Source organism: Ochotona curzoniae, unplaced genomic scaffold (genome assembly GCF_017591425.1).
Source record: "Ochotona curzoniae isolate NIBS_2020 unplaced genomic scaffold, NIBS_Ocur_1.0 contig_2692, whole genome shotgun sequence".
Taxonomy (NCBI): Eukaryota; Metazoa; Chordata; class Mammalia; order Lagomorpha; family Ochotonidae; genus Ochotona; species Ochotona curzoniae.
This window is the reverse complement of record NW_024465556.1, coordinates 15,089,978-15,117,702: the sequence shown is the minus strand read 5'-3', so window position 1 is coordinate 15,117,702 and position 27,725 is coordinate 15,089,978. Positions and strand designations below refer to the sequence as shown.

Here is a 27,725-nt window from a genome sequence, read left to right as displayed (position 1 = left end):
CACAGCCACGTTCATCACCATTTGCTATGTTGCTGGGAAAGCATGGGACCTTGGGAGCCCAGGAGCCTCTCTCCTGAAGAGCCTGTCCCCCAGGCAGCATGCTGGGGTGCTGGCACAGAGGGGGATATGGTAAGGCCAGGGAAAGCAGGGAGGAGCTCTCATTTCCCCACCCTTGCCTCTCCTGAGCCTCCCGGGACACAGGGCTACAGGGGAGGCTGCTTGTGCAGGCAGAGTTCCATGGATGCCCATGCAGGGCCTGTGCCTGAGGTGCCTTGAGCCAATCCAGGAGGACCTAATATGGAAAACTCTCCTGGCCCCTTGCCTCATCCTTCCACTCTCACCCTTGTACTTGTCCACTTCACTGTGGAGGTGTCAGGGCCTCAAGGGCCAGGAAGTGACTGGAAGTGAACCCAACATGCCTGGTCTCTGGACCTCTGGGTGCCCCTCCAGGGATTTCCTAAACATCCCTGGCATCCTGTTCTGTGCAGAAGCTCCAAGATGTTACAGAGTTGAGGTGTGTGTGGTGTCAATAGCACCCGGGGCTGTGCTAGATGGCACATGAGGGAGACCAAGGGGCAGGGGCCCAGGTGCAGGGAGCTCTCTGCCTCCCGGTGTCTCTGTTCACTCCCAGCCACTCCACAAGCATGTGCTGGGCTTGTAGCTGCTTTAGGCTGCAGTGAGAACATCCAGGGGAGGAGTGGAGTGGAAGAGAGGGGTTGGGCCAAGCCTCCTGAAGTTGAAGCAGGGACTCTATTGGGTCTGGGGTGCTCGGGCTGCAGGAGAGGCTGGCCTGCCCCTCCAATCTCACTGGGTGCTCACCCTCTCGCCCTTTGGTCCCGCCGGGCCTGGAACTCCAACTGGTCCTGGAGTGCCCTGGAGGAGGTGAAAGAGAGCAGGGATGAGGGTCCTGGCAGAAGGGCCCCCCCGGAAGCCCCACCCAACACCTGCACAGGAGTAAAGAGCCAGGCCTAGTTTTCAGGGTTGGCGAGTCGTAGGTGGGGAGATCCAGAGCTGGATCCGTGGGGGAGAGAAACCCTTTTGCACTATAGCCAAGCTCGCCAAGGCTGAAAATGCCAGAACCGTGATTTTGTCCCCTCCCAGAAGCACCTGGGAGGGGGAGGCGGGGCCGGTACTCCCTTTGCTGTCGCAGCTTACATGCAGCGGGAAGGTCTTCATGCCACAGAGAGAGCAATGGGGACATACACACAGAGGCAGACACAAGAGGTTCTTCAGCCACCACCCACCCCACTGCAGACCCATGCCCATCCCTGGACTCAGACTGCAGCCAGCTGAGAACCTTAGGTCTCCACTGCTGGCTAGAAGTGAGTTATCAGGCCTCAGGTGTTGCACCATGCTGGCCTGGTGGTGGGGTGTGTGGGGAGCTCTCCTATGCAGGGCTGGGGGGCAGGGGCCAAGGGCTGCAGTCATCAGAGCTGCGTTGCTTGGAGACAGAGCAGGGTTTGCTGTGGCAACGTCAGCCCACATCTTCCCAGCTTCCCGTGAGCAGCCTGACTGGACCCAGTATTTGTTTCAGAGTCTCCAATCACTCTGAGCACAACATGGGGTGTGGATTTGGGCTGTGGAGCTCCATGTACAGCGCTGACAGGTGGCAAAGTGCTCGTTTACTTGCCATGGAAACCAAAGGCAAGAAGATGTGACTGTGCCCCTTTGCAGCCACAAGGGGAGAGGGAAGCTGTGAGCATTACTGAGAGCAGCACCGAGGTGGGGAGAAAGGCCAAACCCCCATGTTCGAGGATGGTCTTGGCCTTGCCGTGGGGAGGTTCCTCAGCTGGTTTGAGTGTCAACTTTTCCCTCTGCGAACTCAGGTTGGGAGCGTGTGCACCTACCACCTAGTCCACTGCCAGGATTATAGGTCTGGATGCATGCCAGCATCTGGTAATGCACCTGACGCCCAAGAAGTGCCCAGTGGAAGGTTATAACATTGGCAGTGCATAACTGGTCTCCCCAAACATCTTCCTTTAAAGATAGGTTCTGGATTTTATGAGAAAAATCAAATCTCAAGTCCAAGTGAACAGAACACATGGACGTGCACTGCTCTTCTGTGTCCAAGACAGACTTAGCTCAGCCCAGCCCTGACCCAGATCCTAGGCCAGATGGGCCAGGTGGGCCAGGTGAGAGGACCAAGAGAGGTATGGGTAGGCACTGCTGAAGGCTCAAAGTCACAAAATGCCTGAAAAATTCTTGATGTGCAAAAGTCTGTGATGTTAACCGCAGTAACCCAAGGAAGGAGGAGCTCTACAAAAAGGTCACCTAGAGCAGGTGCTGCCTCCTCCTCTTCTTGAGGGCATTCAGTAGGACAAGGCCCTGTTGGGGCTCACTCCTGGTCCTTCTCTGATTCCTAATGACTTCAAGCTTTCCCTGGAATCACTGGTGAGCTGCTCTCCTGCCCCAGCACCCTCCTGGGAAGGTTTTCTGGAGTTAGATGACAACATACCCTTCCACCCTGTCTGCATGTCCTATTGCCCTTGAGTGTCATGACAGCCAGATCATGAGCATCTTGCCTTGTGGGCTGGCCTTGGGCACTTTTTGTCTGTGGGTGTGAGGGGCGATGCTGCTGATCAGGAAAGTCCGGCCTCCCAACTCTGGATGGATGACCCCTGCTACAGCACTGGTCACAGGCTGCAGCCAGCAGCTCTGTGGCTCTGGCAATCCCATGCAGCAGGGTAGAGAAGCAAGAGGGTCCTAGGAAAGGGCCTAGGAAGTGGCAGGGAGGGTGTGTTCCCCAGGTTGCTGTTGCCTGTCACCGGCAGAGGAGCCGAATGCTGAGTCAGGAGCAGGTGGTGTCTTGTCTGTTTTCTACAATCAGAAGGAATGGGGGAAAAAAGCACCCTATGTGCTCACTCATTCTGGGACACAGCCCTGGTTGGGTGTGGCTGTAATGTGCCCATGGGATGCTGTGCTGAGGCTCACCCTGCTGTTCCATGCTATGCCTGCCCTCAACCTGCAGTGCTGTCCCCACTCTGTGCAGCCCACTCTGTGTAGAAAGCCTCATGGGTCACAGCAGATGGACAGAGCTCACAGCATGGACACGATCCTGCATGATGTACTGACACTGTTGTGCTTGTTGGGGTCACACTGTGGCCTGATTGGCCAAGCTGAGCTCTCAGGGCCTGACAGAGCTGCCTCAGGCCCCTTCCCCTCCCACCCCTAGCAGGTCTCAGCATCCCTCCTCACCCCCACCGTAGTATGCTACGTGCTGTGGATCCAGAACATAGCATAGGACCCTTCTGAGGTTTGGGGGTGGGGACAAGGCCAGACTTAGAGGGAAAAGGAGGCCATAGCGGGAAGACAAGAGGGACCACAGGCAGGGTATGGGGCAGGGGATGATGGAGATGTGACACTCACCGGTGGCCCAGGCCTGCCGTCCAAACCTGATGCTCCCTGGACGAAGGGCACAGTGTGGCCAAAAGAAGGGGGAGGGAGGTATGGGATGTGGAGAAAGGGAAGAACAGGAGGGAAGAGGTGAGTAAAGCAGTGACTCCGGACAGACACAAACACCGGCCATCAAACACCACGGGAGGGACAAGCTCGGAGGACAGGCACACCAACAAGAACACGGAGACACCACAGGCAGCGGCGGGCCGCTGGGTGGGTGGCGTGGGGACCTGAGCAGGTGGCCACTCTGACCCTCCACGCCCCTCGCACCCTGCTGGGCTTTGTCTTCCTTGATAAGCCCCCTTCTGCCCCCAAGGGGCTTTGGTGACTCCTCTGGGAGAGGAACTCACAAAGGAACTCCTGGAGAGGAGTCGGGGACCAGATCCTGAGACAGGGGTGGGGTGGGTGGGTGTTATGTGGAGGGGATCCAGGTGAGGGTGGGGCCCCAGGTGAGGGTGAGCTCCCTTGTTTGTCTGCATACCCTGTTGAGACAAGGCCATGCTCGCAACCCCTGAGGGACTCAGCCCTGCCTTCTACCATCAGCTTGTGCAACCTAGGTGGGGGCTGGCTACGCTCACACCAGCAGGTAGAACGTCCTGAGTCAAGGATGCCTGCTACTCCACATACACAGGTGTGCAGAGCTCATCAATGGCTCAGCTCCTCCCTGAGCTGCCCATAAGGCCCCTTCAGGGACAAAGGCTTTAGGGTCAGTCTGTGGGGACATGGGTCCTAAGGCCACCTCCCTTCTCCTCCCCCACAAGCAGATGGGTAAGCCTTTTGCTCCTCAGCATCCTTACTTCTGGTTGTGTGAGGCACACTTGCTGGGAATGGACTCCAGCTGCAATCCTGGCTTACAAAGCTGTGCCTATGGGAAAGCTAGGGGAGAATTTACTGAAGATGTCAACTTAGCAAGGAGGTGGAAAGCAGCAGCAGAGGCTTGAGCCAGTAAGGATGGAGCTCTTGAGAGCTGCTTCCAACAGAGGCCAGGGAGTGGGGGATTGAGGGGATGCGCTGAAGAGGGGACTGCTTTCTTCTGGAGAGAGGGCGTCGCCTGAATGGTTCTACAGGGCCTGTTTCTCAGCTCTTGGACTCCGCAATGCTGAGGCTGAGCTCTGCTCACCAGGTGAGTGGCCTGTGATTCCCAACGCTGGCTGCGCACTAGTGTCTCCTGGGATGGATGTTAGGAAAGGATCGAGATGCTTAAGCCCCAGCCTGGCCTGCTTCAACTGACGGTCTCCAAGAGCAGGGACCAACTAACAACCCAAGGGAGTCTACAAGAAGTCCAAACTGAATGTGTACAATGAGGGAACTGTATGTAGATTTCCAAAACCTATTGTGCTAGAATAAGCGCATCTTTTCCACTTTCCCGTCCCTTGAGCTTCTCATACGTTTGGATCCCAGGGTGCACCCGATACGGAGAACCACATCTGTAGGGCAGATGGGCAGATAGGCTCAGTGGGATGGGAAAGCAGGGCTGTACCACGTGGAATAGAGCATGCAAGGGAACTTCAACTCAATGCCCAAACACACGTTGTCTGTGCAGTGTCACCACTGGGAGTCCCGGAGTGGAGGGCATGGGCTGGAGGCCCTTGGGCCATGTCTGAGCCTCTGATCCAGTGTATGTGATTGACCATATGGCAAACTGTTTTTGCTCTCATGCTAGAAAATGGGGAGATTTCCATTGTTCCAAGGCAAGAACCAGCAGAGCTGAGAAGGAGCTGCTCCTTGCAAAAGGAACACCTGGTTCCCTGAGTCACCCTAGTTCCTACCATTTCCTATGGGCCTCTGAAGTTCCCAGGAGCTGTCATCTACTTGTTCTGTTTCCTTAAGTAGGAAAAAACCATTTCTCTGCACCCTGCCCCCACTGACACACAAGCTGGGGACACTGTCTATCCCTGAACATCCTCTGCTGGCCTTACTTGCTTGTACCTTTTGCACGCAGCTCATGAATGAATCCTCCAGGGATCACTAGGATGATGGGGAGTGCCTTACAGGAGGTACTTGAGGGGTTAGGTAGGGCTAGGAAGACTCTTGAACAGAACAGTGAACAGTACCGGGTCCTTCTGGATACAGCCCAAGACACGGAACAATGCCTGCTCAAGTCATCAGTGTTATGTAGTCTGTTGAGTGAACCAGCTTTACAAGTTAACTATTCCTGCATTCTGTGCTCTAACGAGGCATAGGGTGAGGGCAAAACTCTACCCTTAGCTGTCTGGTTTCTGGGATTACAGGCCTGAATCAGCATCTGCCTGGCCAGGGTAGTTGGGTCTCCTATTGTCCCCTGGCTCTGTATGTCTATGCAGAGCAGGGGTCGGCCTTGAGCTGGGTGGCTGGAAGGAGCTCTTGGCCAGGTGGAAGACAGACCCTGGCCCAGCCTGGCTAACCCTTCCTTTTCTAGGGCTTTCTGGACCATGACAACTTGGGAACAAATCAGAAGCCCCTGGCTCAGCAGTAGTGAGAGAGTGGAAGCCAAAGTCAAGGGCCTTGCCACCTCTGGAAATGCAGCTGCTGCTCACCAGGGGGAGGGGCGCTGAGACCTAAGATCTCTAGGCCAGGAGCGGCCTCAGCCTGTGCGGGTCACAGAGTCTAACTTCTTGGTGTGTTTCTCTGCTGTAGCCCATGCTGAAGAAAGAAAGACTGGGGGTTCTCTGGGAACACTTCCAAGAAAACAGGAGTGGGTGGAGAATGTTCAAGACCCACGGTTCCCCAGCCTCCATGCCTGACCTGGGCAGCAGACTTGTTGAGCCCTGAAATCTGGCACATTTGGGCTGAGCCACTCCCATTGTGAGTGGTTCCTGCCTTAGGTCACTTCCCATTCCTCCAAAACCAGGATCAGGGTAGGAGAGCAGCAGGGCTTATAGGCCTGCCCAGGTTGGGGAATCAGAGCCGCAAGTCGTTTCAGAGCCCTCTCCAGTGCCCACCCAGTACCCTAGGGCCACCAGCGCCTCTGCGCCAGGCATCTTGCCAGCTGTGTTATACTCACAGGCAGTCCCAGGGGCCCTCGATCTCCTTTCTCGCCCTGGACGCCCTTCTCGCCTTTTGCTCCGTCCAGTCCTGCTTCCCCCTGGAGGAAATGGAGCCAGGAGATCAGAGGAGGGTGTGTCCCAGATGACTCCCTCCAGCCTTCTGGAGGTCCAGGGGCCTTGCTGCTGTGTAAGGTCAGAGGGAGGGGTGGAGGTGGCTGGCTTGGCATGGCCGGGCTAGAGGTGCCGAGAATCCCTTAGTTCTTATGTGGTCACTCTGTTGATAAGCATCCTCTGTGTCCCTGCGGCAACTTTAAGGTCCACAAAGGGGCAACACGACAGGTGGAGTGAGGATAAACCCACAGGGCAGTTCCTGGGGTTTACAAAGCAGGAGCCCTGCCGCTGTGCAGGCATCTGCTGGCAGACGTTAAGAACCGTTGTCACCCACAGAACCCCACGGTTCACCAGGGAGTCAGGAGGAGCATCCTGACTCCTGAAGGATGTTGGGACAGGAGGCCAGAACACAGTCACACCAGCAGTCTCCAGCTCAACCCATTTAAAATGCATGTGGGAGACAAGGAGAGTCTGGCCAGGGTGCAGTGGGCTTGGCCCTGGGCAGAGTTAAGTTCTTGTCCACCTTTCCTGGACACTTCAGAACTAGTGAGGGACCTGGGACAAGAAGGTGGCAAAGGCACTTCTCCACTGCCATGTTGTGGGGCTGATGAGTGGGGAAATTCTAAATCCAAAACAAGCTAGGTATCCATGCTGGCTGTTCAAGGGCCTGTGGGGTTCCTTCCTGGCTTCACTGCCCCTACAACTAGAACTCACGTGACACCATCTGGGCCCCTGAAGCATTGTCCCTCTTTCCTGCTGTCACAGATGCAGCCCCCCTCCCTCTCCCTCATGTGGCACCTGTTGTGTAATGTCCTCTTACCTTTGGCCCAGGAACACCTTGGAGTCCCTGCAATTGGAGTCAGAACAAAGCAGATGCATTAGAACTGCATTTTCAGCTAACGCTCTTGCCCACAGGCTGAGCATCACGGAGCTAGTGCCTGGGCTGTGCAGTGATTTGAGGTGATAAGGGAATGTTCAAGTGCTGGTTATAATTAGAGTTGCTCCTGCTACTTCTAGCAGTGATACCAGGGGCCACCCTGTGTCATGGGGACTGTGAACTAAGCAGAGGAAGGACCAGTATCTGTGGGTTTGGGTGCTTTGTTTCTTTTTTTTGGGGGGTGGGGTAGGTTCCTTTAGGTGCCTTGCAAAAGGGAGGCTCATGGTTCTATTCGTATAACCCTAGCAGATACCATGTTGAAAGGGCCATTTTCCATTTTCACCCTGGGCTTCTGTTGGCTAGGTGCAGGCAGGAGGAAGGGGAGCAGCAGAGGCCTGGCAGCAAAGGGTTAAGTCCACATAGGACAGAGCTTAGGGACAAAGGAAGCCAGGGCTGCCAGGCGGTCAACCATCTCCAGGGCAAGGGGCACCTTGGTGTCATGTGACAGTGCACTTCCCCTGAGAGGGAAGGGCACAGGAACAGCAAGGTGATCACTGCCTAAGGTGGGGGCGGGGTCCAGTGGTTGCTGGGGGACCCAATCCCAGGAATCAGAAACGCTGGCAAACTCTCCCAACTTACCGGAGCTCCTGGGGGACCCTCTGGCCCTGGCGGCCCAGGAACCTAAAAGTCAAAAGGGAGCCCTGTTAGACTCTAGGTGGACCTCCCTCCTAACATGGCCACAATGCAGTAGAGGAACTGCCAGGTCGGAGGAGGATAAGACATTTTCTCAGCTGAAAGGCCCAAGTCAGGTTGGAAACTTGGGACACCTACCAGCCTCCATTTCCTTCGAGGGCAGGTAGCAGTGGAAGAGACAGAGAAGGGCATGGCAGTCAGTGCCTAATGCAGTCAGTCTACTGAATATGGACACCCATGTCTGCGGTTGTCACTCTGCTGCTTTTTGAGCTGGGCCCTTCCCGCCCAGCTTCCTGTAGCTAGGAGGGCCTGCACCATGGGCCAAGGAGGGCAGCTCTCGCAGGGCACTGGGAGGCAGGCAGCCTCTGGTGCTTTTTGGAACTGAGGGCTTTCAGCTGTGTCTGCTCTGGCCTCTCTGTGGAGGATGTGATCTCCGCAGACTCTACTGTCCTAAGCATCCAGGCCACTGGATGACAGGTGAATAATATGTGGATTAGCCTGTGGCTGTGCATACACTCACAGTCCTAGAACCACACAAGTGTAAAAGTAATTCAGGATCATTAAATATTTTATAAATTAGAGAGAACTGCAAGAGAGAAAAACAACACAACTCTGGGTTAACCTAGCTGAAAAACACTGCTAACATATATCTGTTGTTCTATTTCCTTTCCCTTTTTTAGGATGCATATAGTAGGGCTGAAGTTATGCAGACTTGGATTTTATACACACACACATACAAGTTCACAAAGAAAAATCTGGCTTCATGTTCTCCAAAAGCCTCCTTTTAAAGCTGACATGCTATTCATTGGATGGAATGGAAATAAACTGCTATACAGCCAAGGCTGACAGTAGCACGTGGCACATGGAGGGTGCTCAGGCATGGTGACTATTATCACTGCTCGTGTTAGCACCACCAGACATTCCACCCTTTCCTTCTTGTTACAAATGTAGGCTTCCTCCAGCTTCTATGGTGAATACTTACAGAGGAACATTTGCTTCCAAAGAGTTATTTAATGTATTTGAAAGGCAGAGTTATAGGAGTTTGCGGAGAGAGACTGAGAAAGAGAGAGAGAGAAAGACAGAGACCTTCCACCTGCTAATTCACTCTCCAAATGGCGGCAGCAACAACTAGGACTGGGCCAAACCAAAGCCAGAGCCAGCACCCTGGAACCTGGTTCTAGTCTTCCATGTGTCTGGCAGGGGCCCAAGGGCCTGGGCTGTGTTCTGCTGCTTTCCCAAACTCATTAAGAGGGAGCTGGATTGGAAATGGAGTAGCCAGGACCCTAACCCATATTCTCATATGGATTGCCAACATTGCAGGGGTTGGTTTAATATGCTGTACCATAACACTGACACCAGGAGAAACATTAAAAACTATATATAGTTTTGTATTTGAAAGGTAGATAGATAGAGATGTGCAACCTGCTGGTTCAGTCCCCCACTGAATGCAACAGCAGGGCTGGGCCAAGCCAAAGCCAGGAGCCTAGGATTTGATCTGGGGGTCCCACATGGGTGGTGGGGCCCAAGGACTTAAGCCACTGCTGGTGCCTCCCAAGGTGCACTTCAGCAGGAAGCTGGATGGGAAGTGGAGCTGGAGCTCTCAGACAGGCATCGATATGGGATGTAGATGTCTCAGTGAATCAACATGGAACCAGATGTCTGCTCTGGGAGACATCTAATGTTTTAGGCTAATTTAGACTAATTTTTGTAAGAGAGTCTCCAGTTTTAAAAAAGCAATATACATATCCTGTATCAGGGCTGTTCACTAAACCAGACAGGGTGACATCAAGGGTGTCAGAAGCCAGGGGCGTGGGGGGTCTCTTCCTTAGCTGGGAGACAGGATTGTAGTTGCCCAGGCCCTGTCACCAACACCCTGGTGACCTTCCCTTCCAGTCCCCTCTCCTTCTGCCATCGTCTTCTTCCTTCTAGAGATACACTTTTCCAAGTGGTGCTATCTGGAAAGCCTCCTTGTGAAGCCACATGACAAAGGGATTCAGACCCTGAGTAGGTGGCCCATTCTCACTTGGTTCTCTGAGTAGTTGCCACTCTGCTGCTCATTCCCTGGGAAGCTGGGGGCCCAGAGGGACAGTCCAGACACACGGCAAGGGCTCTGAGAAGCTAGTAAAGATACAGGTAGGTAGGAAACCTGGAAATATGCCCAGGGTTCAGTTCCCACCCATGGCAGTGCCCAGCAGATGCTCGGATTCCTGAACTCGCCTGGGGCTGGCAGGTGCCAGTCCCACCCCAAGGCACAGGAACTCTGGGCATTCTGCAGTGACTGATGTCCGACAAGGCCCCACAGGAAGAGCTACCTACCTCTGCTCCTGGGTCACCCTTCTCCCCAGCTTGTCCTTTCTCTCCCTGTGGGCACAAAACACCACACTGTGACTGCCAGTACCTGGAGAGTTTGGGTACAAACACACTTCACATCTGTGACAAACTGGGTTGGAAGGTGACTGTCTCTAGGTTGTCAGCAGAGAGCAACCCCGGGGAGGTGAGTGCCTGTTGGACAGCAGACCGAGGCAGGTGCTAGAAAGGCTCGCTGCCCTCCAGCCCACAGGTCAGGCTGGTGCCTGGTGTGGACCCTCCTGTGGTGCCTCTGGGACTTGGTTTCAAGCCACAGTGCAGGGCATGTGCAAAGGTGATGGGATGTCACTCCCTTGAGCATGCTACAGATGACCAGTACCACTGTACAAAGAACATCTATCACAAGATGAGAGTTGTTCCAATGTTACACACCTTGGGTCTACCTTATCAGTACTAGACTCTGCAGGGACCCTCTATTGGTCCTGGCCTTGGCTGCTCAAATCGGATCTGCTCACCATGGAGAGTACTGTGTGGCAGGGAATTGAAGGTGGCCCCTTGGAGCTGGGGGAATTCAGTCCTACCTGGCAAGGAACTGAGTAATGCCAAGAGCCAGGGAGCTTGGAAGGGGACGCCAGGTGCAGGTGAGAACATGGGCATCTGCACTTGCATCACTGCCTCCTCAGGCTCTGCAGAGAAGCCTGGGAGGGCATGCTTGGGCCCCGGGCTAGGAGACGCGTGTGTAAAAGGGCCTTTGAGTCTGTCAGGATGCCGGGGACTTGTTACACAGCAATAGGAAGTAGATGTGGTTCCAGAGGCCATGGTCTCCATGGGGAGAGGAGGCCAGCGGGGCACGGCTGGCCAGGAATTCCCCAGGCTGCATGTGGGAGCATCCCACCCCACTGGAGCTGCTCCACCCCTCCACTGAATGGATGCGTGGGAAAGCTGGGAACTGCCTGCTTGCTGTCTCTGCTAGGTAAGATAGCCATGGTCTGGGGGGGGGGGGGTCACATCTGTACTGGCTCGCCTCTTTATCTCTTGCCACTGAATCTGACCTCAGCACCTTTGAACCAGGCTGGTGCCGGAGGACAGAGGCCACAGGGCTGTGAGCTGCTCCTTGGCGGAGGGGGAACAGGTGCAGCCCCCCTGCAGCACCAGGCACCCCCAGGCTGGTGACCCCAGAGCAGAACACTCCCACGCGTGTGCCCCTACCGCCCAGCCCTCTCGCCTTACTGTAACTCCCGGGAGCCCGATGGGGCCAGGCAATCCTGTCGCTCCAGGCCTGCCCTGGTCACCTGGTTCTCCTTTCTCCCCAGTTGGGCCGTCTAGACCCTGCAGATTGGCAAAGTTCTCTGTTAGTCAAGCTCAAAGCTATCCTGTTGAGCATCTGTGTCCACTGTGCATGCGCCTACGGCTTCCTTATTCCAAGTCCAGGGCACAGGTGGAGGCCCGAGGAGCCCAGAGGAGGCTCCTGAGACAAGTAGGTTGTCCTGTGGGATGGGCTGAGGCCCCCTCTCTCACACATGCACCATTTCCAAGGGCGAGGCTCCTGTATGCTCTCCAGAGGTATCCAAGGGTTACTGTCCCATTTCAAAGATGAGCAAATGAAGGTTCTACTAAGCCCAGTCAGTGACTTTTCCCAGGTCACAGCGAGGACTTAGATCTCCTGAGTAGATTCTGGCCTTCCCAGGGTAGCCTGGTGGGCAGGTACCAAGCAGGGCCCCTACTCCTAATCCTGGCAGATGGCTCTGGGCAGCCATTGGGGTTGTGCAGAGCTGGCATTACATGTGTGGGCCATGCACAAGGGCCAGGAGCTGTGGCACTCACCGGTGAGCCTGCTGGGCCTGGTGCCCCTTTCTCTCCCTTCTCTCCTGGGTTCCCTGGAGGGCCAGTGTCTCCTTTCGTTCCTGAAGGTCCATCCTTTCCAGGGGGGCCTTGAGGACCAGGGGGGCCCATGTCTCCTGGCTTGCCACGAGGTCCCTTGGGAAGACAGCAACAGTATTTTTCAGACACACAGATGAGGGAGAGGAGAAGGAAGGAGAATGGAAAAAACTGGGGGACCCAGGCAGTTGGGGTGGGGAGCCCTTCCCAGCCTGACCTACCTGTTTCTCCTTTAGCCTGTGGGATGGGGCTCTGTGGGTCTTGGAAGTGTGGGTCCCTCTCTCACTCCTCCCCTTCTTGTGCCATGGGACTCACAGCGGGGCCTGTTCCACAGCCTTCCTGCCCACCCCTACCCCAACTGCCCAGTCCTAGCTGAGGACCAATGAACAGAACTGTCTGGAAGGGTCTGTTCTCACCTTCTCTCCATCATGTCCTGGAGGGCCTGGTAGTCCAATCTCCCCCTGTAGCCAGAACAAATATAGGCAAGTCTCACTCAGGGCAGACACAGCACTGCCCGTGGGCCAGGGGGCCCCTGTGCTTAGCTGTACTCGCCTGCACCATTTTCATTGTGGGCCAGTGACAGGGGCATGTAGCCAAGGCTCCTGGGATCATTGACCCTGGGGAACTAGGAATTGCATCCAGGTCCCGTCCATCCCTGGCCCACCTGCTGCTTCAGAAGGCCCTGAACAGTCCAGGCTCCTTGTCAGCTTGAATCCAGACACCATGGACAGCACCCTCGCCTGCATCCCCACCCAATCTCTTCTTAGGTCAGGATAGGCATTGGGGGAGGCTTGGGGGAAATGCTGAAGGTGCTGCTGCAGGGAGGAAACAGCGGTGATAGATCAGGGGCAGCTTCTAGGAGGAGGCGGCCTTTGAGTTGGGCTTGAAATGCTGACAAAGGCCTGGAAAGGTTGGACTTTCCAGGTAAGGTGACTTGCAGGGAAAGGGGTATCCTGACATCCCGAGCAGAGGACAGAGCACAGAACTGCAGAGGTATGGGCTCAAATGCCACGCTTCTTGGCCTAGACCCACCATAGCAGAGGGTGAAGGCAGGGGGTAGCCAGGATGGAGGCTGTGGTGGGAGCACAGTGGGATGCGAGGGCTGGGTGGATGACAGGGCAGGGTAGGGTTCAGGTGGGTGAGTGGGGTTGTGTTCCAGGATGAGTCTGGCCTCACCTTCTGGCCTGGGGTCCCTGGAGCTCCGGGTGGACCGATCTGCCCAGGAAGACCAGGAGGACCCTGGGGAGAGAAAGAGCAAAGGTACCTGAGAGAACCCTATGGCTGAGCAGGGTGGTCCTATAAAGAGGGCTGATGGTGGGGCTGGCCTAGAGGGTCAGCTACATCATACATGCCTTCAGGGCTAGGAACTTGCAATTACAAAGAAAATGTCATGGGGACCCCAATGTGTCAGCAAGTAAGTGGCAAATGTGTTTGGGGGTAAAGCCAAGAGAAGCCTGACAGCTGTGGCCAGCAGCTTCTTGCTCTTCATCCTCACTCAAGGATACCTGTAGAAGTTTTGGGGACCCCCAGGAGGTGAAATAGAAATGCATCTCGCAAACCACGCAGGTGTCTGTCCGTGGGAGAAGGTGCAGTGTGTTCATGTGGCAGGGACCTGGGGACAGAACTCTGACACTTCAAGGAAGGGACACAGCTGCATCTCAGACATAGCAGTGGGAGCCAGAGAAGCTCCATGGGGCATCAGTCCATCCCACGAGACTCTGCAGAGGGCACAGTCCACATGCAGTGACAAGAGGCACCACAGCGGTGGCCAAGACTGTGGGTGGCTGCAGCCCTGACTGCTGAGGAGCCCACAGGGACTCTCTGGAGTGACCAGGGTGGGCGTACCTGTGTCCACACTCGCCTGAAATGGGCACATAGCATTGGACCTCAGTCGATTTTAAGAGGAGAATGTCTCCAGGCATGTTTTATTTCCAATGATACATATGAGTGTCCCCCAGCAAAGCTTATGGATGATCCATCTGGGACTGGGGTGTGACATACAGTGGGGTGACTGGTTCTGAATTTGCCAGCCCTGGGATGTTAGTTCTTGCCTCCATGCTGCCCTCCTTGGCTGCCAGCCCCGAGCCCCTGGGAAAGCGAGGAAGAGGGGAGGACTTACCATCAAGGCCAGTGTGCGGATCTCCTGAAAAAGCAACAGCACTCAGTCAACTCAGTCAACCAAGTTCCCCTTGGTGGGACAGAGCCCTCCAAGCAGCATGAGGTGGGAGAGCCTCACTTCCTGCTTCTCCTGCCCAGAGATCACCCAGCACTGGCTCAGCTGCCCGCCCACCCTGCACCGCCTACTCTGCTGGATCCCCCCTTCCTGGTCTTCCCTCTTCTCCCACAAGCCAATGTCAAGGTCTAAAAAGACTCAGCGTAGCCACATACAGGATGTTTTTTTGGGATGACTGCTGGCTTTGGGACAGGAATCTTACACCTAGGGAGTGGGGTTATAAATGTACCAAGAGCGATTTTGTCCTCCAGAGGGCATTCATTCCCATCTGGAAGCACAGAACTACTCAGCTAGTGCCTCATGCTGCACAGCCCAGCCTATCCACCTTCCACACTCACCACTGCCCAGGTGGAGAAACCTGGCCTAAAAGGTGGGGAGCTCGTGAGCTTGAGAAAGGATTCCACTGATGCCAAAGAGGGGTGAGTGGGTTTGTGATTGGCATAAGTAAGGCTTGTGAGCCCTGCATGGGTTGGCACCCTGCAGGATGCCAGGTGGCTTCCAGAGCCGGGATTGCTGGCAAGCTGGGCGAGGACAGGAATCTAGGCTTCCTGGACACCCAGTGACAGGGCTCACTAGCCTGGAGGCTGAGCAGCAAGAGACTGGAGGAGTGACATCAAGGGTGGGCCCTCTCCTGGCCATCAGCTGCACTGAAAAGCTGAGGGCCAGCAGCACCCTCTCCGCAGGCCTCTCACCTCTGGGGGATCCCCCCTTACCTGGAGTGCCTCACTGATGTTGCCATTGTAATCCACCATCTCGCCTTTCCCTGGCTCTCCCTTGGAACCCTGCAAGGCAAACCAGTGCTCACCCCAGAGCTGGGTAAGGGGCCTGAGAGCTGCTTACTCCCTCTCCCGTGGAGTCTGCAGCTCCCACTGGCTGCACCTGCCTGCATACAGGGCATCCTGAGCAGCTGAAAGGGGTCCCTGGCTGGGAGCCCGTCCACTCAGGAGATGCAATGAGGTATTGCAGAATGGAGACACCTCCCATGGAGCAGTGTAGACCGGTTGAGTCTGCACAGCACAGTTGCCATGGCAGCCCCCAACTTGGGGCCTTACCCATTGCCCTCCAGACCTCAGGAGCTAAACCATGCTGTGGCTCTGGGTAAGACAGATGTGGGCCTTGCTCCCCATCTGCCCTGGGCTGGGTTGCAGGGCACAATCGGAGTGAGCTGGGCTGACAGACCTGGGGACAGGGCACCTGATGTCTCCAGCTGTGTCACATGTTAGGTCTATGGAGTCAGAGTGGGAGTCTCATCTGGGCTCGGCCAACAGCCCATTGATCTCTTGTCACGGAGGAGCAGATACCACCTCTCCAGGAAGCCATGCCTGTCACCTGCCATGTTTCCCTGGCCTGGGGTCCTCTGAGCTGCCTGCCATCTCCCCTGCATGTTGTTCTCTTTGCCCTGGATTAATTGCCACCCTCTGTCCTCTGGCCATCTCTCCCTAGTCCCAAGTCAGCTACTTGCTTGGGCCTGGGGGCCTCCACCCTTGCTTTCTTTATGTGCATTCTGTTCAGGTTATCAGGAACCCTAGCATTTTGCCCAGGGCCTGGCTGGTCGATAACTGTCATGGGGATCTTCAAGTTCTTTTGGAGTTCACCCTTTTGTAAAAGACTCTAACTAAATGTGGGTGGGGGGCAGGTATGGTTTCAGGAGGACACTGGTGTGGCGATACCCAATCCTCCAGAAGAGGGGTATTTGTTCCTGGTGCAAATACGATGGTGGGGGTGGAGGGGACAGGGAACAGATGAAACTGAGGCAAACCAACTACAGTTCCAATGTTTCTGGGGTAATGTGACCAATTGAAGATCCTTTAAAAAAGAAAGTAAGAATTAAGGAAAAACAAAAGTTTGGGTTCACTGGTGGCCCTGCAGTTAGCAGACCATGGAACGTGAAGCTGCTGCTACCTCCAGCTAAACTGCCCTCTCAATTCCCCCACCTCTCCCCACAAGGCACTCACATCATGGTGTGCCTGTGAGGGACACAGTAGCCACTCATGGCTGGAGAGAAGTGAGACTCCCACCTGGACCAGAGGCTTGGGAAACTGCCAGGAGCCAGGGCTCTGGGTCACTCCAAATATCCCATCCCTGGGCCAGGCTGTGCACACCTGCTCTCGCATGGGGTGGCTTTCTAAAGCCCAACCCAGCCAGGAGAGCTGGAGGCCAGTGCTCATGTCCACAGCCCTAGGGATGGCCCACACAGGTTCTCTGAGCAGGGGCGTGGCTTTCAGCTGACTTGGCTTTCTGCAACTCTTAGTTGTGGGAACCCTTACCTTTTCTCCTGGCAGTCCTGGGGGGCCGGCCTGGCCAATGACACCTGCTTCTCCCTGGGCAAGAGAACAGAGATGAGATAAGGGCATGCAGGGCAGCTGGGACAAGCTGGTCTCACCACTCGTAGTCTGGATGTCTTTCCTTCTCTCCCAGCTGGCATCTACTAGCTCCCAACTATCCCACAAATCTGACTCACCCCAACCCTACGCCAGCCTGGGTCTCACCTCCTCTGGAAGCCTTCCTTACTACTTCCCTTCCCCCTGAGTTTTGTGCCATCCTCTGGAGTAAACATGGTCCTGCCAGCCTCTCCTCTATCCTTGGTTAGCACACATGGCCACTGTAGCTGCAGCCCCACCTATACTGTGCACTGTCACCAGCATGACTTGTTGAAGGTGGGGAGCAGGTCATTTGGGAACTTGCAGTCCTTGAGAAGAGACAGCCTTAGTCCCTGCCTGAGTGATGGGGGGAAGCAGAAAGGCCAGTGCCTGCTTAGTGGATCTCTGCTGGGGAACACAGCCTTCAAGATTGCTCTGTTATCTCAGGATGCAGCATGGTAGTGACCAAGATAAGTCAGATGCCCTGTAGGGGTGAGCCTGGGTGGCAGGGCTGCCTTGACAAGGCTGAAGCTCAGGCTGGGGAGCTCCAGTCATATGGGGGTAGCCTGAGGCCCTTCTGCTACTTCATCTGGCTTCCTCTCATTCCTCTCATGCTCATGTACCCCTGCTTGGTTGTGGACAGACAGGCTGCGAGGAGCTTCCCTGTAACCTATGTAGGGGAACGGAGGAGTGTACTGCCTCAAACCAACTCATTCATGGGGTACCCGTGTCATGGTGCAGCAGATTTAAACCACTGCTTATAATGCTGGCATCCTATATCAGAGGTGCCATCTGGTGTCCACCTGCTCTGCATTCAATCCACTCCCTGCTAATGCACCTGGGAAGGCAATAGAGAATGCCCCAATACTTGGAATCCTACAGCCCACTGGGAGACCTGCATGGAGTCACAGGCTCCCGGCTCTGGCTTAGCCCAGCTCCAGCTGTTGTGGCCATTGGGGGAGGGAAGCAGAGGATGTGCTACTGAAGCACACTGGGCAACATGGAAGGTAGCTGCTTTGGAAACTGAAGTCTCCCCATGGCAGTTTCTGGCCAGTGAAAGGAATGTGAGATGGTCCCCTTTGGAGCTGCCCCTTCTCTGCAATGGTCCTCCCGGCCTGCCAGCTCCAGTTGGGGCCAGTGCTTAGACCTACATCCTCCTTAGCCAACACGAGGCTATTGCAGCATCTCCACCTGAGTCCCCGGGGCTGTCCAGGTGCTTGGGGAAGGCACCCTTCCTGGAAGCAGGAGCTCCTGCAAGAACTCACATCCCTGAATCAGGGGGAGGCTGCAGGAGGCGGGAGCTCGGGACACAGATCTCCTGAGGACAGAGACCTCAGGAAAGTATCTCCCTGGACACCCCGACCCCAGCAAGACTCACCTTGGGCCCCGGGGGTCCTGGGAGCCCTGGAGGGCCGGGCTCCCCCCTGCCTCCTCCAATAGAGTTGCCGGCATCGCCTTTCTCTCCCTGTGGACAGAAGGGACAGTTAAACCACAGTCTCCACTAAGCTTGGGGATGCAGAGGGCTCTCCAGACCCCAGGGTGGCTGGGACCAGAGGTCTTCAGAACTCAGCCTGGCGGGACCTTGCAGTGGCAGAAGACAGGGAGGAGCTGAGGGGGGATCTGGGCTTATAGCTGTGCTTTTTAATGTGTGTTCCACAGAACACTGCTCACAGGGCTGGGCCTACTGGAAACACATGTTCAAAAGTGTGGTCCCATGAAGCTCTGTGTCCCCTTCCTGAACAGTGCGCTGTGTTTAGGCAGGTTGGGGTGCAAGAGCTTCCTGGCAGCCTGTGCTATGCAGCTCGCCCCAAACCTAATCGACTTCAAGGCTTTTAAAAATATATAATACAGGGGTTGATATTGTGGCACATAGGCGTAAGGCACCACCTGCTCAACTTCCAATCCAGCTCTTGGCTAACGAGCCTGGGAAAGCAGTGGAGGTTGGCCCAGGTGTTCAGAGCTCAGTGCTCAAGTGAGCAACCCAGGCAGAGTTCCTGGCTCCTGACTTTGACCTGGCACAGCTGTGGTCATTGTAGTCATTTGTGGAATGAATAAAGGGATGGGAAATCTCTCTTCTGTTTGCAACTCTTTCAAACAAATAGGTACATCTTAAACTAAGAAAAAAAAAAGCAACGTAACCCTGTCCCCTTACCCACAGGGAATGTTTCAATGGGATGTTACCACGTGGACGGTTACCAGCGGATGTTGGTAGCACCACACTCTGTCAGAGTACAGTCTGTGCTCCCCAACACCTATACACCTGACAAAGCTCAACTATGAGGGCGGTACAGTGAGAGATGAGTAGCAACAACAAGAATAAAGCAGAATGCAACAAGGTTCTTTAACTAGAGCCAAACACAGTCTCTAATGTATCAATTCCTCATGCGCTCAGTAGTATTTCTGAACTGCAGCTGATGACGGATAACTGAAACCGTGGAAAGCAAAATCGCAGACAGGGCAACTACTGCGCCTGCAGGCCGGGGGATCGTAGGGCCCACTTTCAGGGCTGGTATAAGGAGCTCCAACCACTTACTGCCAAGTTCTTTGAATGCAGGCTTTTTCCCTCCTCTTTTTTTAGTCAATCAAGACTTATCCTGTGACCCTGCCCCAGCTCCCAAGTAGCATCTGGCTGTCACAGCCCCTGCCCCACTATGGGAGGAAGGACACAGACGGTACGCCCTCCCCACAAACAGTTCTTCCATACCTACCTTCTGACCAGGGAGCCCAGGGGAGCCTGCAGCCCCCTTCTCACCCTGAGGAATAAACAGAAAGGGTAGGGTAAGCAATGCTTTCTTGGGATGCTCATTGACCTGGGACCATGGCCTTCCTCATTCCTGCCTCTCCCTGGGTCCCCATTGAAACCCTTTCCTGCTAGGGGTCCCCTGCACCACTGCTCTTACTGGCCCCAGGCAGAAGGGCAACACTGGGTAGCAGCGTTCAGTCCCTCCTGGTGCCCCGGGGGCGATGTGGGAAGCTCTTCCTGGGTTGCACCTGCACCATGCGCAACATACCAGGAGGAGGACTGCGAGCTGTCTGCCTCCTGCTGCCTTGAACTGTGTCTTCCCCACCCCAGCCAGATGGAAATGCCAGCGTTCTCACTGCCAGTACCTTAGGATGGGGCTTCTTTGCAAATACGGTGGTTCTGGTGGGGGGGGTCCTGATTTGTTGTGCTGGGGACACCCGGATGCTGCTTCTATAAGCCAAGCACAAGCGCCCCAGGCAGGGGGCAGGGACTGTGTCCCACAGCCCTCAGGAGGCACCAGCCCTGAGGTTCGATGCCTTGCTTTTGTACTTCTAACCTGGAGCTGGTGCCACCCAGCCCAAGGGAGCCTGCATCATAGTCCGAAACCTTTGCAATTATGTCACACATCAATATGGCCTGGTAGCCTAGGTGGCTGAGGTGGACTTGGAGTCTGCGATCATGGTGCTGGGTGCTGGGTCAGGTTCTCTCACAGGGGCATCCGAAAAGGAAGTGGCCCACACAGAGAAAGCCACCTTGGTTCCCTCCGTAGGAAGCCATCCATCTGGGCACCCTGGGAGCCAGCCTGCCACCGAGACCTGGTATAGCCATAATTACCCCCAAAAGTTCTATCCCACAGCACAGCAGCCCCCAGGCATATGGCAGTGCTTACACTGGGCGCCTTTCTGGCAGCCACTGCAGATTAAAGGAAGCTGAACAAACCCACTGCACTGTTGGCCGTTTCAAAGTGCAGCCTACACAACTACATGTAGCACACGGCACCTGGGCCCAACGGCATCTGGCGAGGTCACAGGCAAATGCTTCAGGCTTGCAGTCCATGCCCTGAAGGGCCATGTGGTGTGGCTCATATATGTCCTGTAGATTTGTCACCTAATGTTCACACCCAATGTTTGTACAAGAAATGGCCAGGTGAGGTGTTTCTCAGAACATGCCCCCCACACACACTAGGTAAGAGGTGCAGGACTGTCCAGGGACCCTGGGGACACAGCTTCAACAAATGCACCTGGCGGGGACCAAGTTCAGGCTGTAGTAAGCAGGCATCCCATCAGCAGGGTTAGTATTAGGTCGGCAAGACAGCCCAGATGCCCCAGCACCCAGGAGCCAGGCTCTTCCATGTCACTAGTGAGCTGGGAATCCTGAGTCCCTGCTTGAGCAGATGATAATGTACTTGCCAGCTACAGCCAGAAGATACCATGCCAGGTCTCTGCATGTCATTTCCTTGCCTCCTGCCCTTGGGGAGAGCAGGTGGTAAAACAGGCAGAGGACCGGCCGTGGGAGATGAAAGGGGGTGGTCCTGGTGGGGAGCACAGTGAGGCCTGAAGAGACCCCGCTGTCCTGCTGTTGCCTGGCTGCTCCTGGGCTGTGCCTTGGCTGAGCATCTCCCACATCTAGGCTTGGTGTCAAGAGCAAGGACACCTGCCTTGCCCTCCAGAGACCCAGGAGGAGTAAGTGTCGAGAAGGCAGCTTCCTCCTGCAGGGCTCTATGCTGTCAGCAGTGGCCTCTGGGAAAGCTTTGCTCCTGAAGCCTTGCTAGGCCATCCCACACCATACTCTTTCTGGGACACACACACACACACACGCATCCACACTAGCTGGCAGGCCACCCAACAGCTACGATGCAGGGAGACCAGGATGAGGGATGCGTGCTTAGTACGTGGCGTCCTACCCTCTGCCCTCTTGTTCCCAGCAAACCTGGGGGCCCCGGCTTCCCTGTGGCTCCTGGGTCTGCCTTTGAGGGAAGAAGACAGTCACCAATGAGAAGATGGGGTGGGGGCGATGGCAGTGACTGCCTGATGGTGTTTCTGGAGTACTTGTCCTCCGAGAACACACTCCACCCAGGTCAAGAACGAGCCTGGACCACAGAAGCTGCGCAGGGCATCTCCTTCTTGAGTGCCGCTCCATTGTGCAGGGCCTGTTAAGAGCTCTGAGAGGTGGCAGCAAAGAGACTTGGTCCTATTTTTCAACCCCATATTTTCCAGATGCCTCCAACCAGTTTCCATTTCTAATGTCCTTGATGGGGATTGGTGAGGTGGGGAGAGAGACCCATGGGGACAGGGACCCATGGGGACAGGAAACAGCAGCCGCTGCTTGTTGCAACCCAGGTATGCAGGCCAGGGGAGGAGGTGGTGTTCGTGGTGAGCTCCAGGCAAGCTGGCTCTCAGCTGCTCAGCCAGGCACCAGACTCCAGAACAGACTCAGGGGGACTGAGTGCAAAACAGCAGCTTCCTCCTCCATCCCTGCCCCCACCAAGCATTGCTGCACACAGGCCAGAACATTCCCTTTGCAACAGTACCTTGGCTCCTGGGCTGCCTGGCTCACCCTGTGTGGACAGAGAGAGAGAGAGCATCACATGTATGTGTGGGGGTGAAGCATTGGGCCGGGCTGCCTTCCCTCTCCCAGGTGAGGGCTACAGCAGGTGTGAGCATGACACGGGAGGGGAAGGTTGAGTTCTGGTTCTTCCATGTGTGTGACCCCACCCCATCTGCCTTCCAGTGAATTCAGACAAGGACTGCCACGGTTGTTTGGAAACTCAGAGCGGCTGGATTCCAAAGTGAAAAGGAGAGAGCTGGGTCCTTGCAGACAGGCCGCCTGGCGAGCCCTGGGCTGGGATAGGAAACTGCTGGTCCAGCAGCTCCTACTTCAGGCTGTGTGTGGGCAACAATGCCACTATGTAAAAGATGTTCCAAGAGGCAGCTGCTGCTCCTGGGGGCGGCAGTTACCGCATCGCACCGCTGCAGCCCCTGCCCTGACCGGGGGCCTTAAAGCATTCCACTGACCTTCATCCCAGCCACGGCGATCCCCGGAGCTCCCTGGCAGAGAGGGAGAGAAAGACATGAAGGCTTCGTGCAGTCAGAGGCAGCAGGGCAGGGGTGGGTGGCCTCCTGGTGGGCAGAGTGAAGGACATACCATCTGCTGCCCAACCCCTGGGGACTCTCGGCTGGCCCTGCTCCCCTCCCTTGGCTGCCTGCCCACTTGCTCAGGCCCAATGGGGACTCGGGACTGCTAGATGGGGCGAGTGGATATCCCTGGCAGAAGGGTCTCCTTATGAGGAAGCCTGGGAGTAACCCCTTCTTTCATAGCAGCTCAAGGCCACTTCCTTGAAGGTCAATTCACTTCCAAAGTGCTACTTAGCAAATTCCAGGCCTAGGTCATCTGGGAAGAGTCCTTTCTCCCAGTACTCAGGACCACAGGCTCAGGGGGCTGCATTAAGACACTGATGGGAGACCCACCTCTCAGGGGGCCCCTGGCATAGAAGGGCATGGAAGGGCAGGTGGGGAGCAATGGAAGAGGGTCACTTCCTACCCCCCAGCAGGGTACAGAAAGGACAAGGTCCATGCAGCGAGGTGGGTGCTGAGGGAGGGGCCCAGTGGCTCTGCCTAGGGCATGGGTGGCGAGAGAGGTACCTTGGCTCCATGTTTGCCTGGCATTCCCGGCATGCCCCGTTCTCCCTGGAGGAGGAAACAAGAGAGAGGGTGAGGAGAGGCACAGACTGTAGCCTGTGGCCCTCGGGAACAGCTTGGCTGGCAGCCTGAGGATCTCTGAGGATCCTGTCCTAGGAGGCCAGTCCCCTTTGCTGGGTGAACCTGCAGGACGGCTTGGGGTGCTGGTCCCAGGGCAGGGAGGGTCACCAGGGATGCGAAAGGAGAGCTGGAGGTCTGTTCGTGGCTCCGAGTCTAGTGAGGCTGCTGCCACTCTGTAGCTGGGCTGGGCCGGGAAGTTGGCACCGTGGGGCAGGCTGGCAACAGTGTGGCCATGCATTCACTGCACACCTGCCCGCATCCCCTTTTTACTCCAGCAGGCTTGCTAGGACATCACTTGCTCTTCCCTGCCTCTTCTGCCCATGTGCCCAGGTCTAACTCTTCCCAGGGGGCGCAGGGGGTGGGGCTTGGCTGTGCCCTTTCTTTCCATCTATACCCTCGGGTCTCTGGGCTGCGGTTTGCTCCACCCTCCCCCATGCTGCCCCCACTTGATAGTTAACCTTTCCACTCCAGCCCAGGAGAGGGGTGAGGTCTTGAAAAGAGACACTGGGGTCTGGGACCCGCAGGGGTGTGTGTGTTGGAGATGTGATCAATGTACAAGGGGGGGTTCAGTCAACAGCACTCAGCGTCAGCACTGGATGTAGCGCCTGCAGGCAAGGTCTACTTGCGGCCAGCAGAGGGCGCCGCAGGACCTTACCTGAAGTCCGCTCACCATGACACAGGGCATCACGGTTCCCAGAGGACAGGACAACCTGCCCAAGCAGATGGAGGCCCTTCCAAAAGGAGTTGGGTGGTGGTGGTGGGGGGGCGCAGCTTTGAAATCTCTGACTGTTCATCCCTTTCTTCTGCCTTTTCTTCACATCCCATCATGACCCTATTTTCCCCTTCCCACTTCTACAGAAGTAGAGCTGGGCTGTGGCATCACAGACAAGCCGCTTTCCCTCTCCAGGCCGGCTACTTAGCGGTGGAGTGCCGGCAGATCAGATAGCTGCTTCTCAGGTCTTTCTGGGAGGGAGGCCAAGGATGCACAGGGGGACAGCTCCAGAGAACAGCTCTGTGGGGTGCCTGCTCTCCTCCTTCCCAACAAGAGAAGCATCCTGTGGCTGAGAGAAGTTTCTGTCTCCAAGCCTCCTGAGACTGCCAACCACAACCCCAGGGAGCCACCGTCTGCAGGCTAATTGGAACTGACTTGGGGAAGGCAAAGACAGAGGCAGGCCATGTCCCTCACCCCCCCGGGGGACAGAGGGGATGGGCCCCTGGGAACCAGGGAGGGAGGCTGCCTCCTTGTTCCGGTGGCTGACCTCTGCCTTGCCCCCCTCCCTTCTGGGTCAAGTTGCTTAATTCCACCATGACCCAGGCCCCCTGGATCCCAGTGGTGGGGACAGGAAGCAGGGCAGCCCGGCTGCCCCACCCTGCAGCTCACTCCACTCTCATTAGTCTCACTCCTCTGGGCTCTTCTCCTGGGCTTGCCCCGCCTGACCTCTGAGCTTCTCCCAAACGAACAGGCATCCATTCCTGGGCTGCGGTGGGGGAGGTGGGAGAGGTCCAGGGTCATCGCCAAGGGCTCCAGACGTGGTGGGCTGAACACATTTGCATTGGCAGGGGGAGGGTGACAGAGCTGGAGGTGATGCGTCTGTGCCCAGAGCTGCCCCAGGGACACACCTGGTGGGGGGTGCAATACCTCCATGCAAATACACTCCTTTCTTTTCCCCTCTGCGTTCTCCTGTCTAGAGAGCATCCCCGAGGCCCCTTCAGGGGCTGTCAGTCTGCAGATCTGGGCCAGGCAGTGATTTGGGGAGGGTTGGGGATGCTGGCTTTTTAACCATTGCGCCAAGACACACTGCAGATGCAGATTGCTAAAACAGCACAGGTGGGAGTTTGCTACAAGGGGGACGAGGCAGGGTTGCCTGTCCCAGCCTGACTCTATGTCTGCCCCTCAGCCCCCAGCAGGGCCCCTGTACCTAGGCTCACCACACCATCAATAGCTCCTCTATTCCTGCCCAATTTATGGGGGCTTGGAGAGGTAGGCATGATGGATGGATGCATGCATGGATGGATGGATGGATGGATGGCGCTTCCAGAGCACAAGCCGGCAGTGCTCCCATCCTGTGGGAGGGGCCTCCTAGTTGGAGACTGACAGGTGAACAAACTGGGCAGGTGCTTGGTAAGAAAATGCAATCAGAGAGGAGGTGAGGGCTTCAAGGTCAGCTCACTAGCCATTCCAGGGTCCAGCCAGGGAGATGAAGGGCTGGGGCTCCCTCTGCAGCCAACCGTGGTCTGTCTGGGGAGGGCCTAACCCCTGGCAGCTCTGCACACAGATGCTTTGTTCTATGTAGGGGGTGGGATGGGGGAGCCCTGCGTGGGAATGGGGGTGTGGAGTCAGGGACCAGCACACGGCTCCAACCTGGACCACAGATAGCCCTGTGCTGTGCAGGGCTGCAGCAACCAGGCGAGAAAGCTGAAGTGGTGCTCCCCACCCCACAGAGTTCCCAGGCCTCTCTTCCCGGAAAAGGGCAGCTGGGTTCCTGCTTGCCTGCCCCTGGCGGGCTCCAGCCTGGGGAGGCCCGGAAGCACGGAAATCCCAGAGCTCCGGTAATTAGGGCCAGCAGGAAGCAAGCAGAGGGATGACCGGGGTCGGGAGCCCCACCGAAGGCCAGGGCTTGGGAAGGGCGGCTGGCTTGTCATCTCAATTGGAGATTGGTTGATTTTGTAGCTAGCTCCCAAAGAAAAAAGTCAACTCTAATTAATCTGTGGGTTTGGGAGCGCAAAAGAAACAGGGCCCAGAGAGCACAGGGTGGGGCCGCCGTCTTCATTTTCTGATCTGGTTTAATTTAAGTGGTCTGGATGTCCCTGTAGTGGTTAGCCCCTGCCCCATGTGAGGGGCCCCTGGGGCTGGATAACTCAGGGTTCTGGGGGCAGATGGGACAGTGGATGCTCCACTGTGTTGGGAGCTACCGGCAAAGCTGTCCAGCTCTACTGGGGGCCCTATGTCTGTCTCAGCTCCCCCAAGAGGCATTGGTGGCACCAGTGCCAGCGGGCAAAGTGCTCCACGTCTTTAGCTGCTCAGTTAAAACAGAGTCCCCAGCACCGTGTGCCCTGCCACAACCTCCCCTTTCTCCACTCACAGGGAGCCCGGGGTGCCCAGAGAGTGCTGAATTCTTGTCCTCCCAAGAAGGAAAACTCCAACTTCTGTCTCTCCCTTCTGGCATCACGGGACCTTGAAAGCCCTGGGAGATGCAGATTATTCCAAGCCAGGTGTGGCAGTTAGACAGAACCATGCTGGCTGAGGGATGTGGACTCTGTGGGCTTCAGTCTGCTGATCTATAAACTGGGGATAAGACTCCAAGCTGCTCACAGCCCTACGAGCAGGATTCAACCTCACGAAGCATGCAAGGAGTGTGGGCCACAGCTTGGCACGGGAAGAGGCCCAGCAAGGTAGGGCCACAAGTGTACGTGATGGTTCTATAGGAGCGGGTCTGCCCACTACCAGGTCCGAACTGTAAGGACGGGGAGCGATTCTGTCCCTGGGGGTGCCTCAAGGCTGACAGAAGTTGTAAAACATTAGGTCCCAGTGTCTGCAGCACGAAGACACAGCATGAGATGCTCCCCTAGCTCCTCTTCCAGGCTGAAAGCCACCTGCTGGAGGGGAGCACGTGCCACAGTCCCCCACATGCAGACCCCAGGCTTAACGCCCAGATCTCCATGGCCACTGGCAAGTGCACTCCCACTGCGGGACAAGCCTCCCAACACCCATGAACTTAGAGATAAGCTCTCACCAGCTTTGCAAGCAACGGACAGCCTGACAACACTTGTCAACCCTTTTGAAAGAGAGCCAGGGCTGTAATGTTTCAAACACACTTTGTGTCTTGTGGCGTACTTACAGTGCGCTGGATCATACATGTGCATCCGACAGGTACCACATGGGTACACAGCAGTTCTCGCCATCTGCCCCTCTCCCCAGCCCTCTGTAGGCCGTGATCTCCAGCAGCTGGCAGACAAAGTCTGGCCAGCTCTGCTGCCATGGCTGTGGGGTGGGGAGGCAGCCGTGATGGAAGGAACTGGTGGTTAGCACCCTTCATGACCCTGTGAAGAAGTCATTTCATCACACTGAAAGCCCTGGCTAGCCCTGAGTATGCACAGCTAGGGTGGAGCAAGCAGGGCTCAGCTGGAGGCCACATCTGCTATCCCACCTGCCTGCTGGTTTTGAGAGCTCTACGCTTACTGACACTTCCTCCTCTCTGGGGTTGGGGGCAGATCCATCTTCCCTGCACATGTGCCCAAGCCACCCTCTAGCTTAGCACCTCCCCCTTGTGCCTTACTACAAGAAGGGAGTTGAGAGGGCAAGAAAGAGAGAGGGAGAGGACCAATAGGCAAAGGCAGGGAGTTTGGGGGACTAGTACTCCACATCCCAGAGAGGCCACAGCGGGAGAGGCTATTTTAGTGCC

The 27,725-nt window shown here is 56.2% G+C and overlaps 1 protein-coding gene across 1 annotated transcript in view; it reads right to left on the bottom strand.

Annotated features, from left to right (window-relative positions):
* COL13A1 (collagen type XIII alpha 1 chain) overlaps positions 1-27,725 on the bottom strand; it is a 171,127-nt gene that overhangs the window by 63,635 nt on the left and 79,767 nt on the right. Inside the window, exons 19-38 of the mRNA XM_040976045.1 lie at positions 23,206-23,250; positions 22,579-22,611; positions 22,095-22,121; positions 19,530-19,574; positions 18,200-18,286; positions 16,723-16,782; positions 15,567-15,598; positions 15,502-15,508; positions 15,175-15,243; positions 14,348-14,371; positions 13,405-13,467; positions 12,645-12,689; positions 12,175-12,327; positions 11,581-11,697; positions 10,360-10,404; positions 7,990-8,031; positions 7,294-7,320; positions 6,380-6,460; positions 3,367-3,402; positions 820-873 (exon numbers count right to left, since the gene is read on the bottom strand). Of these exons, the coding sequence (XP_040831979.1) occupies positions 820-873; positions 3,367-3,402; positions 6,380-6,460; positions 7,294-7,320; positions 7,990-8,031; positions 10,360-10,404; positions 11,581-11,697; positions 12,175-12,327; positions 12,645-12,689; positions 13,405-13,467; positions 14,348-14,371; positions 15,175-15,243; positions 15,502-15,508; positions 15,567-15,598; positions 16,723-16,782; positions 18,200-18,286; positions 19,530-19,574; positions 22,095-22,121; positions 22,579-22,611; positions 23,206-23,250 (1,092 nt within the window). The remainder of the gene's footprint in view (positions 1-819; positions 874-3,366; positions 3,403-6,379; positions 6,461-7,293; positions 7,321-7,989; positions 8,032-10,359; positions 10,405-11,580; positions 11,698-12,174; positions 12,328-12,644; positions 12,690-13,404; positions 13,468-14,347; positions 14,372-15,174; positions 15,244-15,501; positions 15,509-15,566; positions 15,599-16,722; positions 16,783-18,199; positions 18,287-19,529; positions 19,575-22,094; positions 22,122-22,578; positions 22,612-23,205; positions 23,251-27,725) is intronic.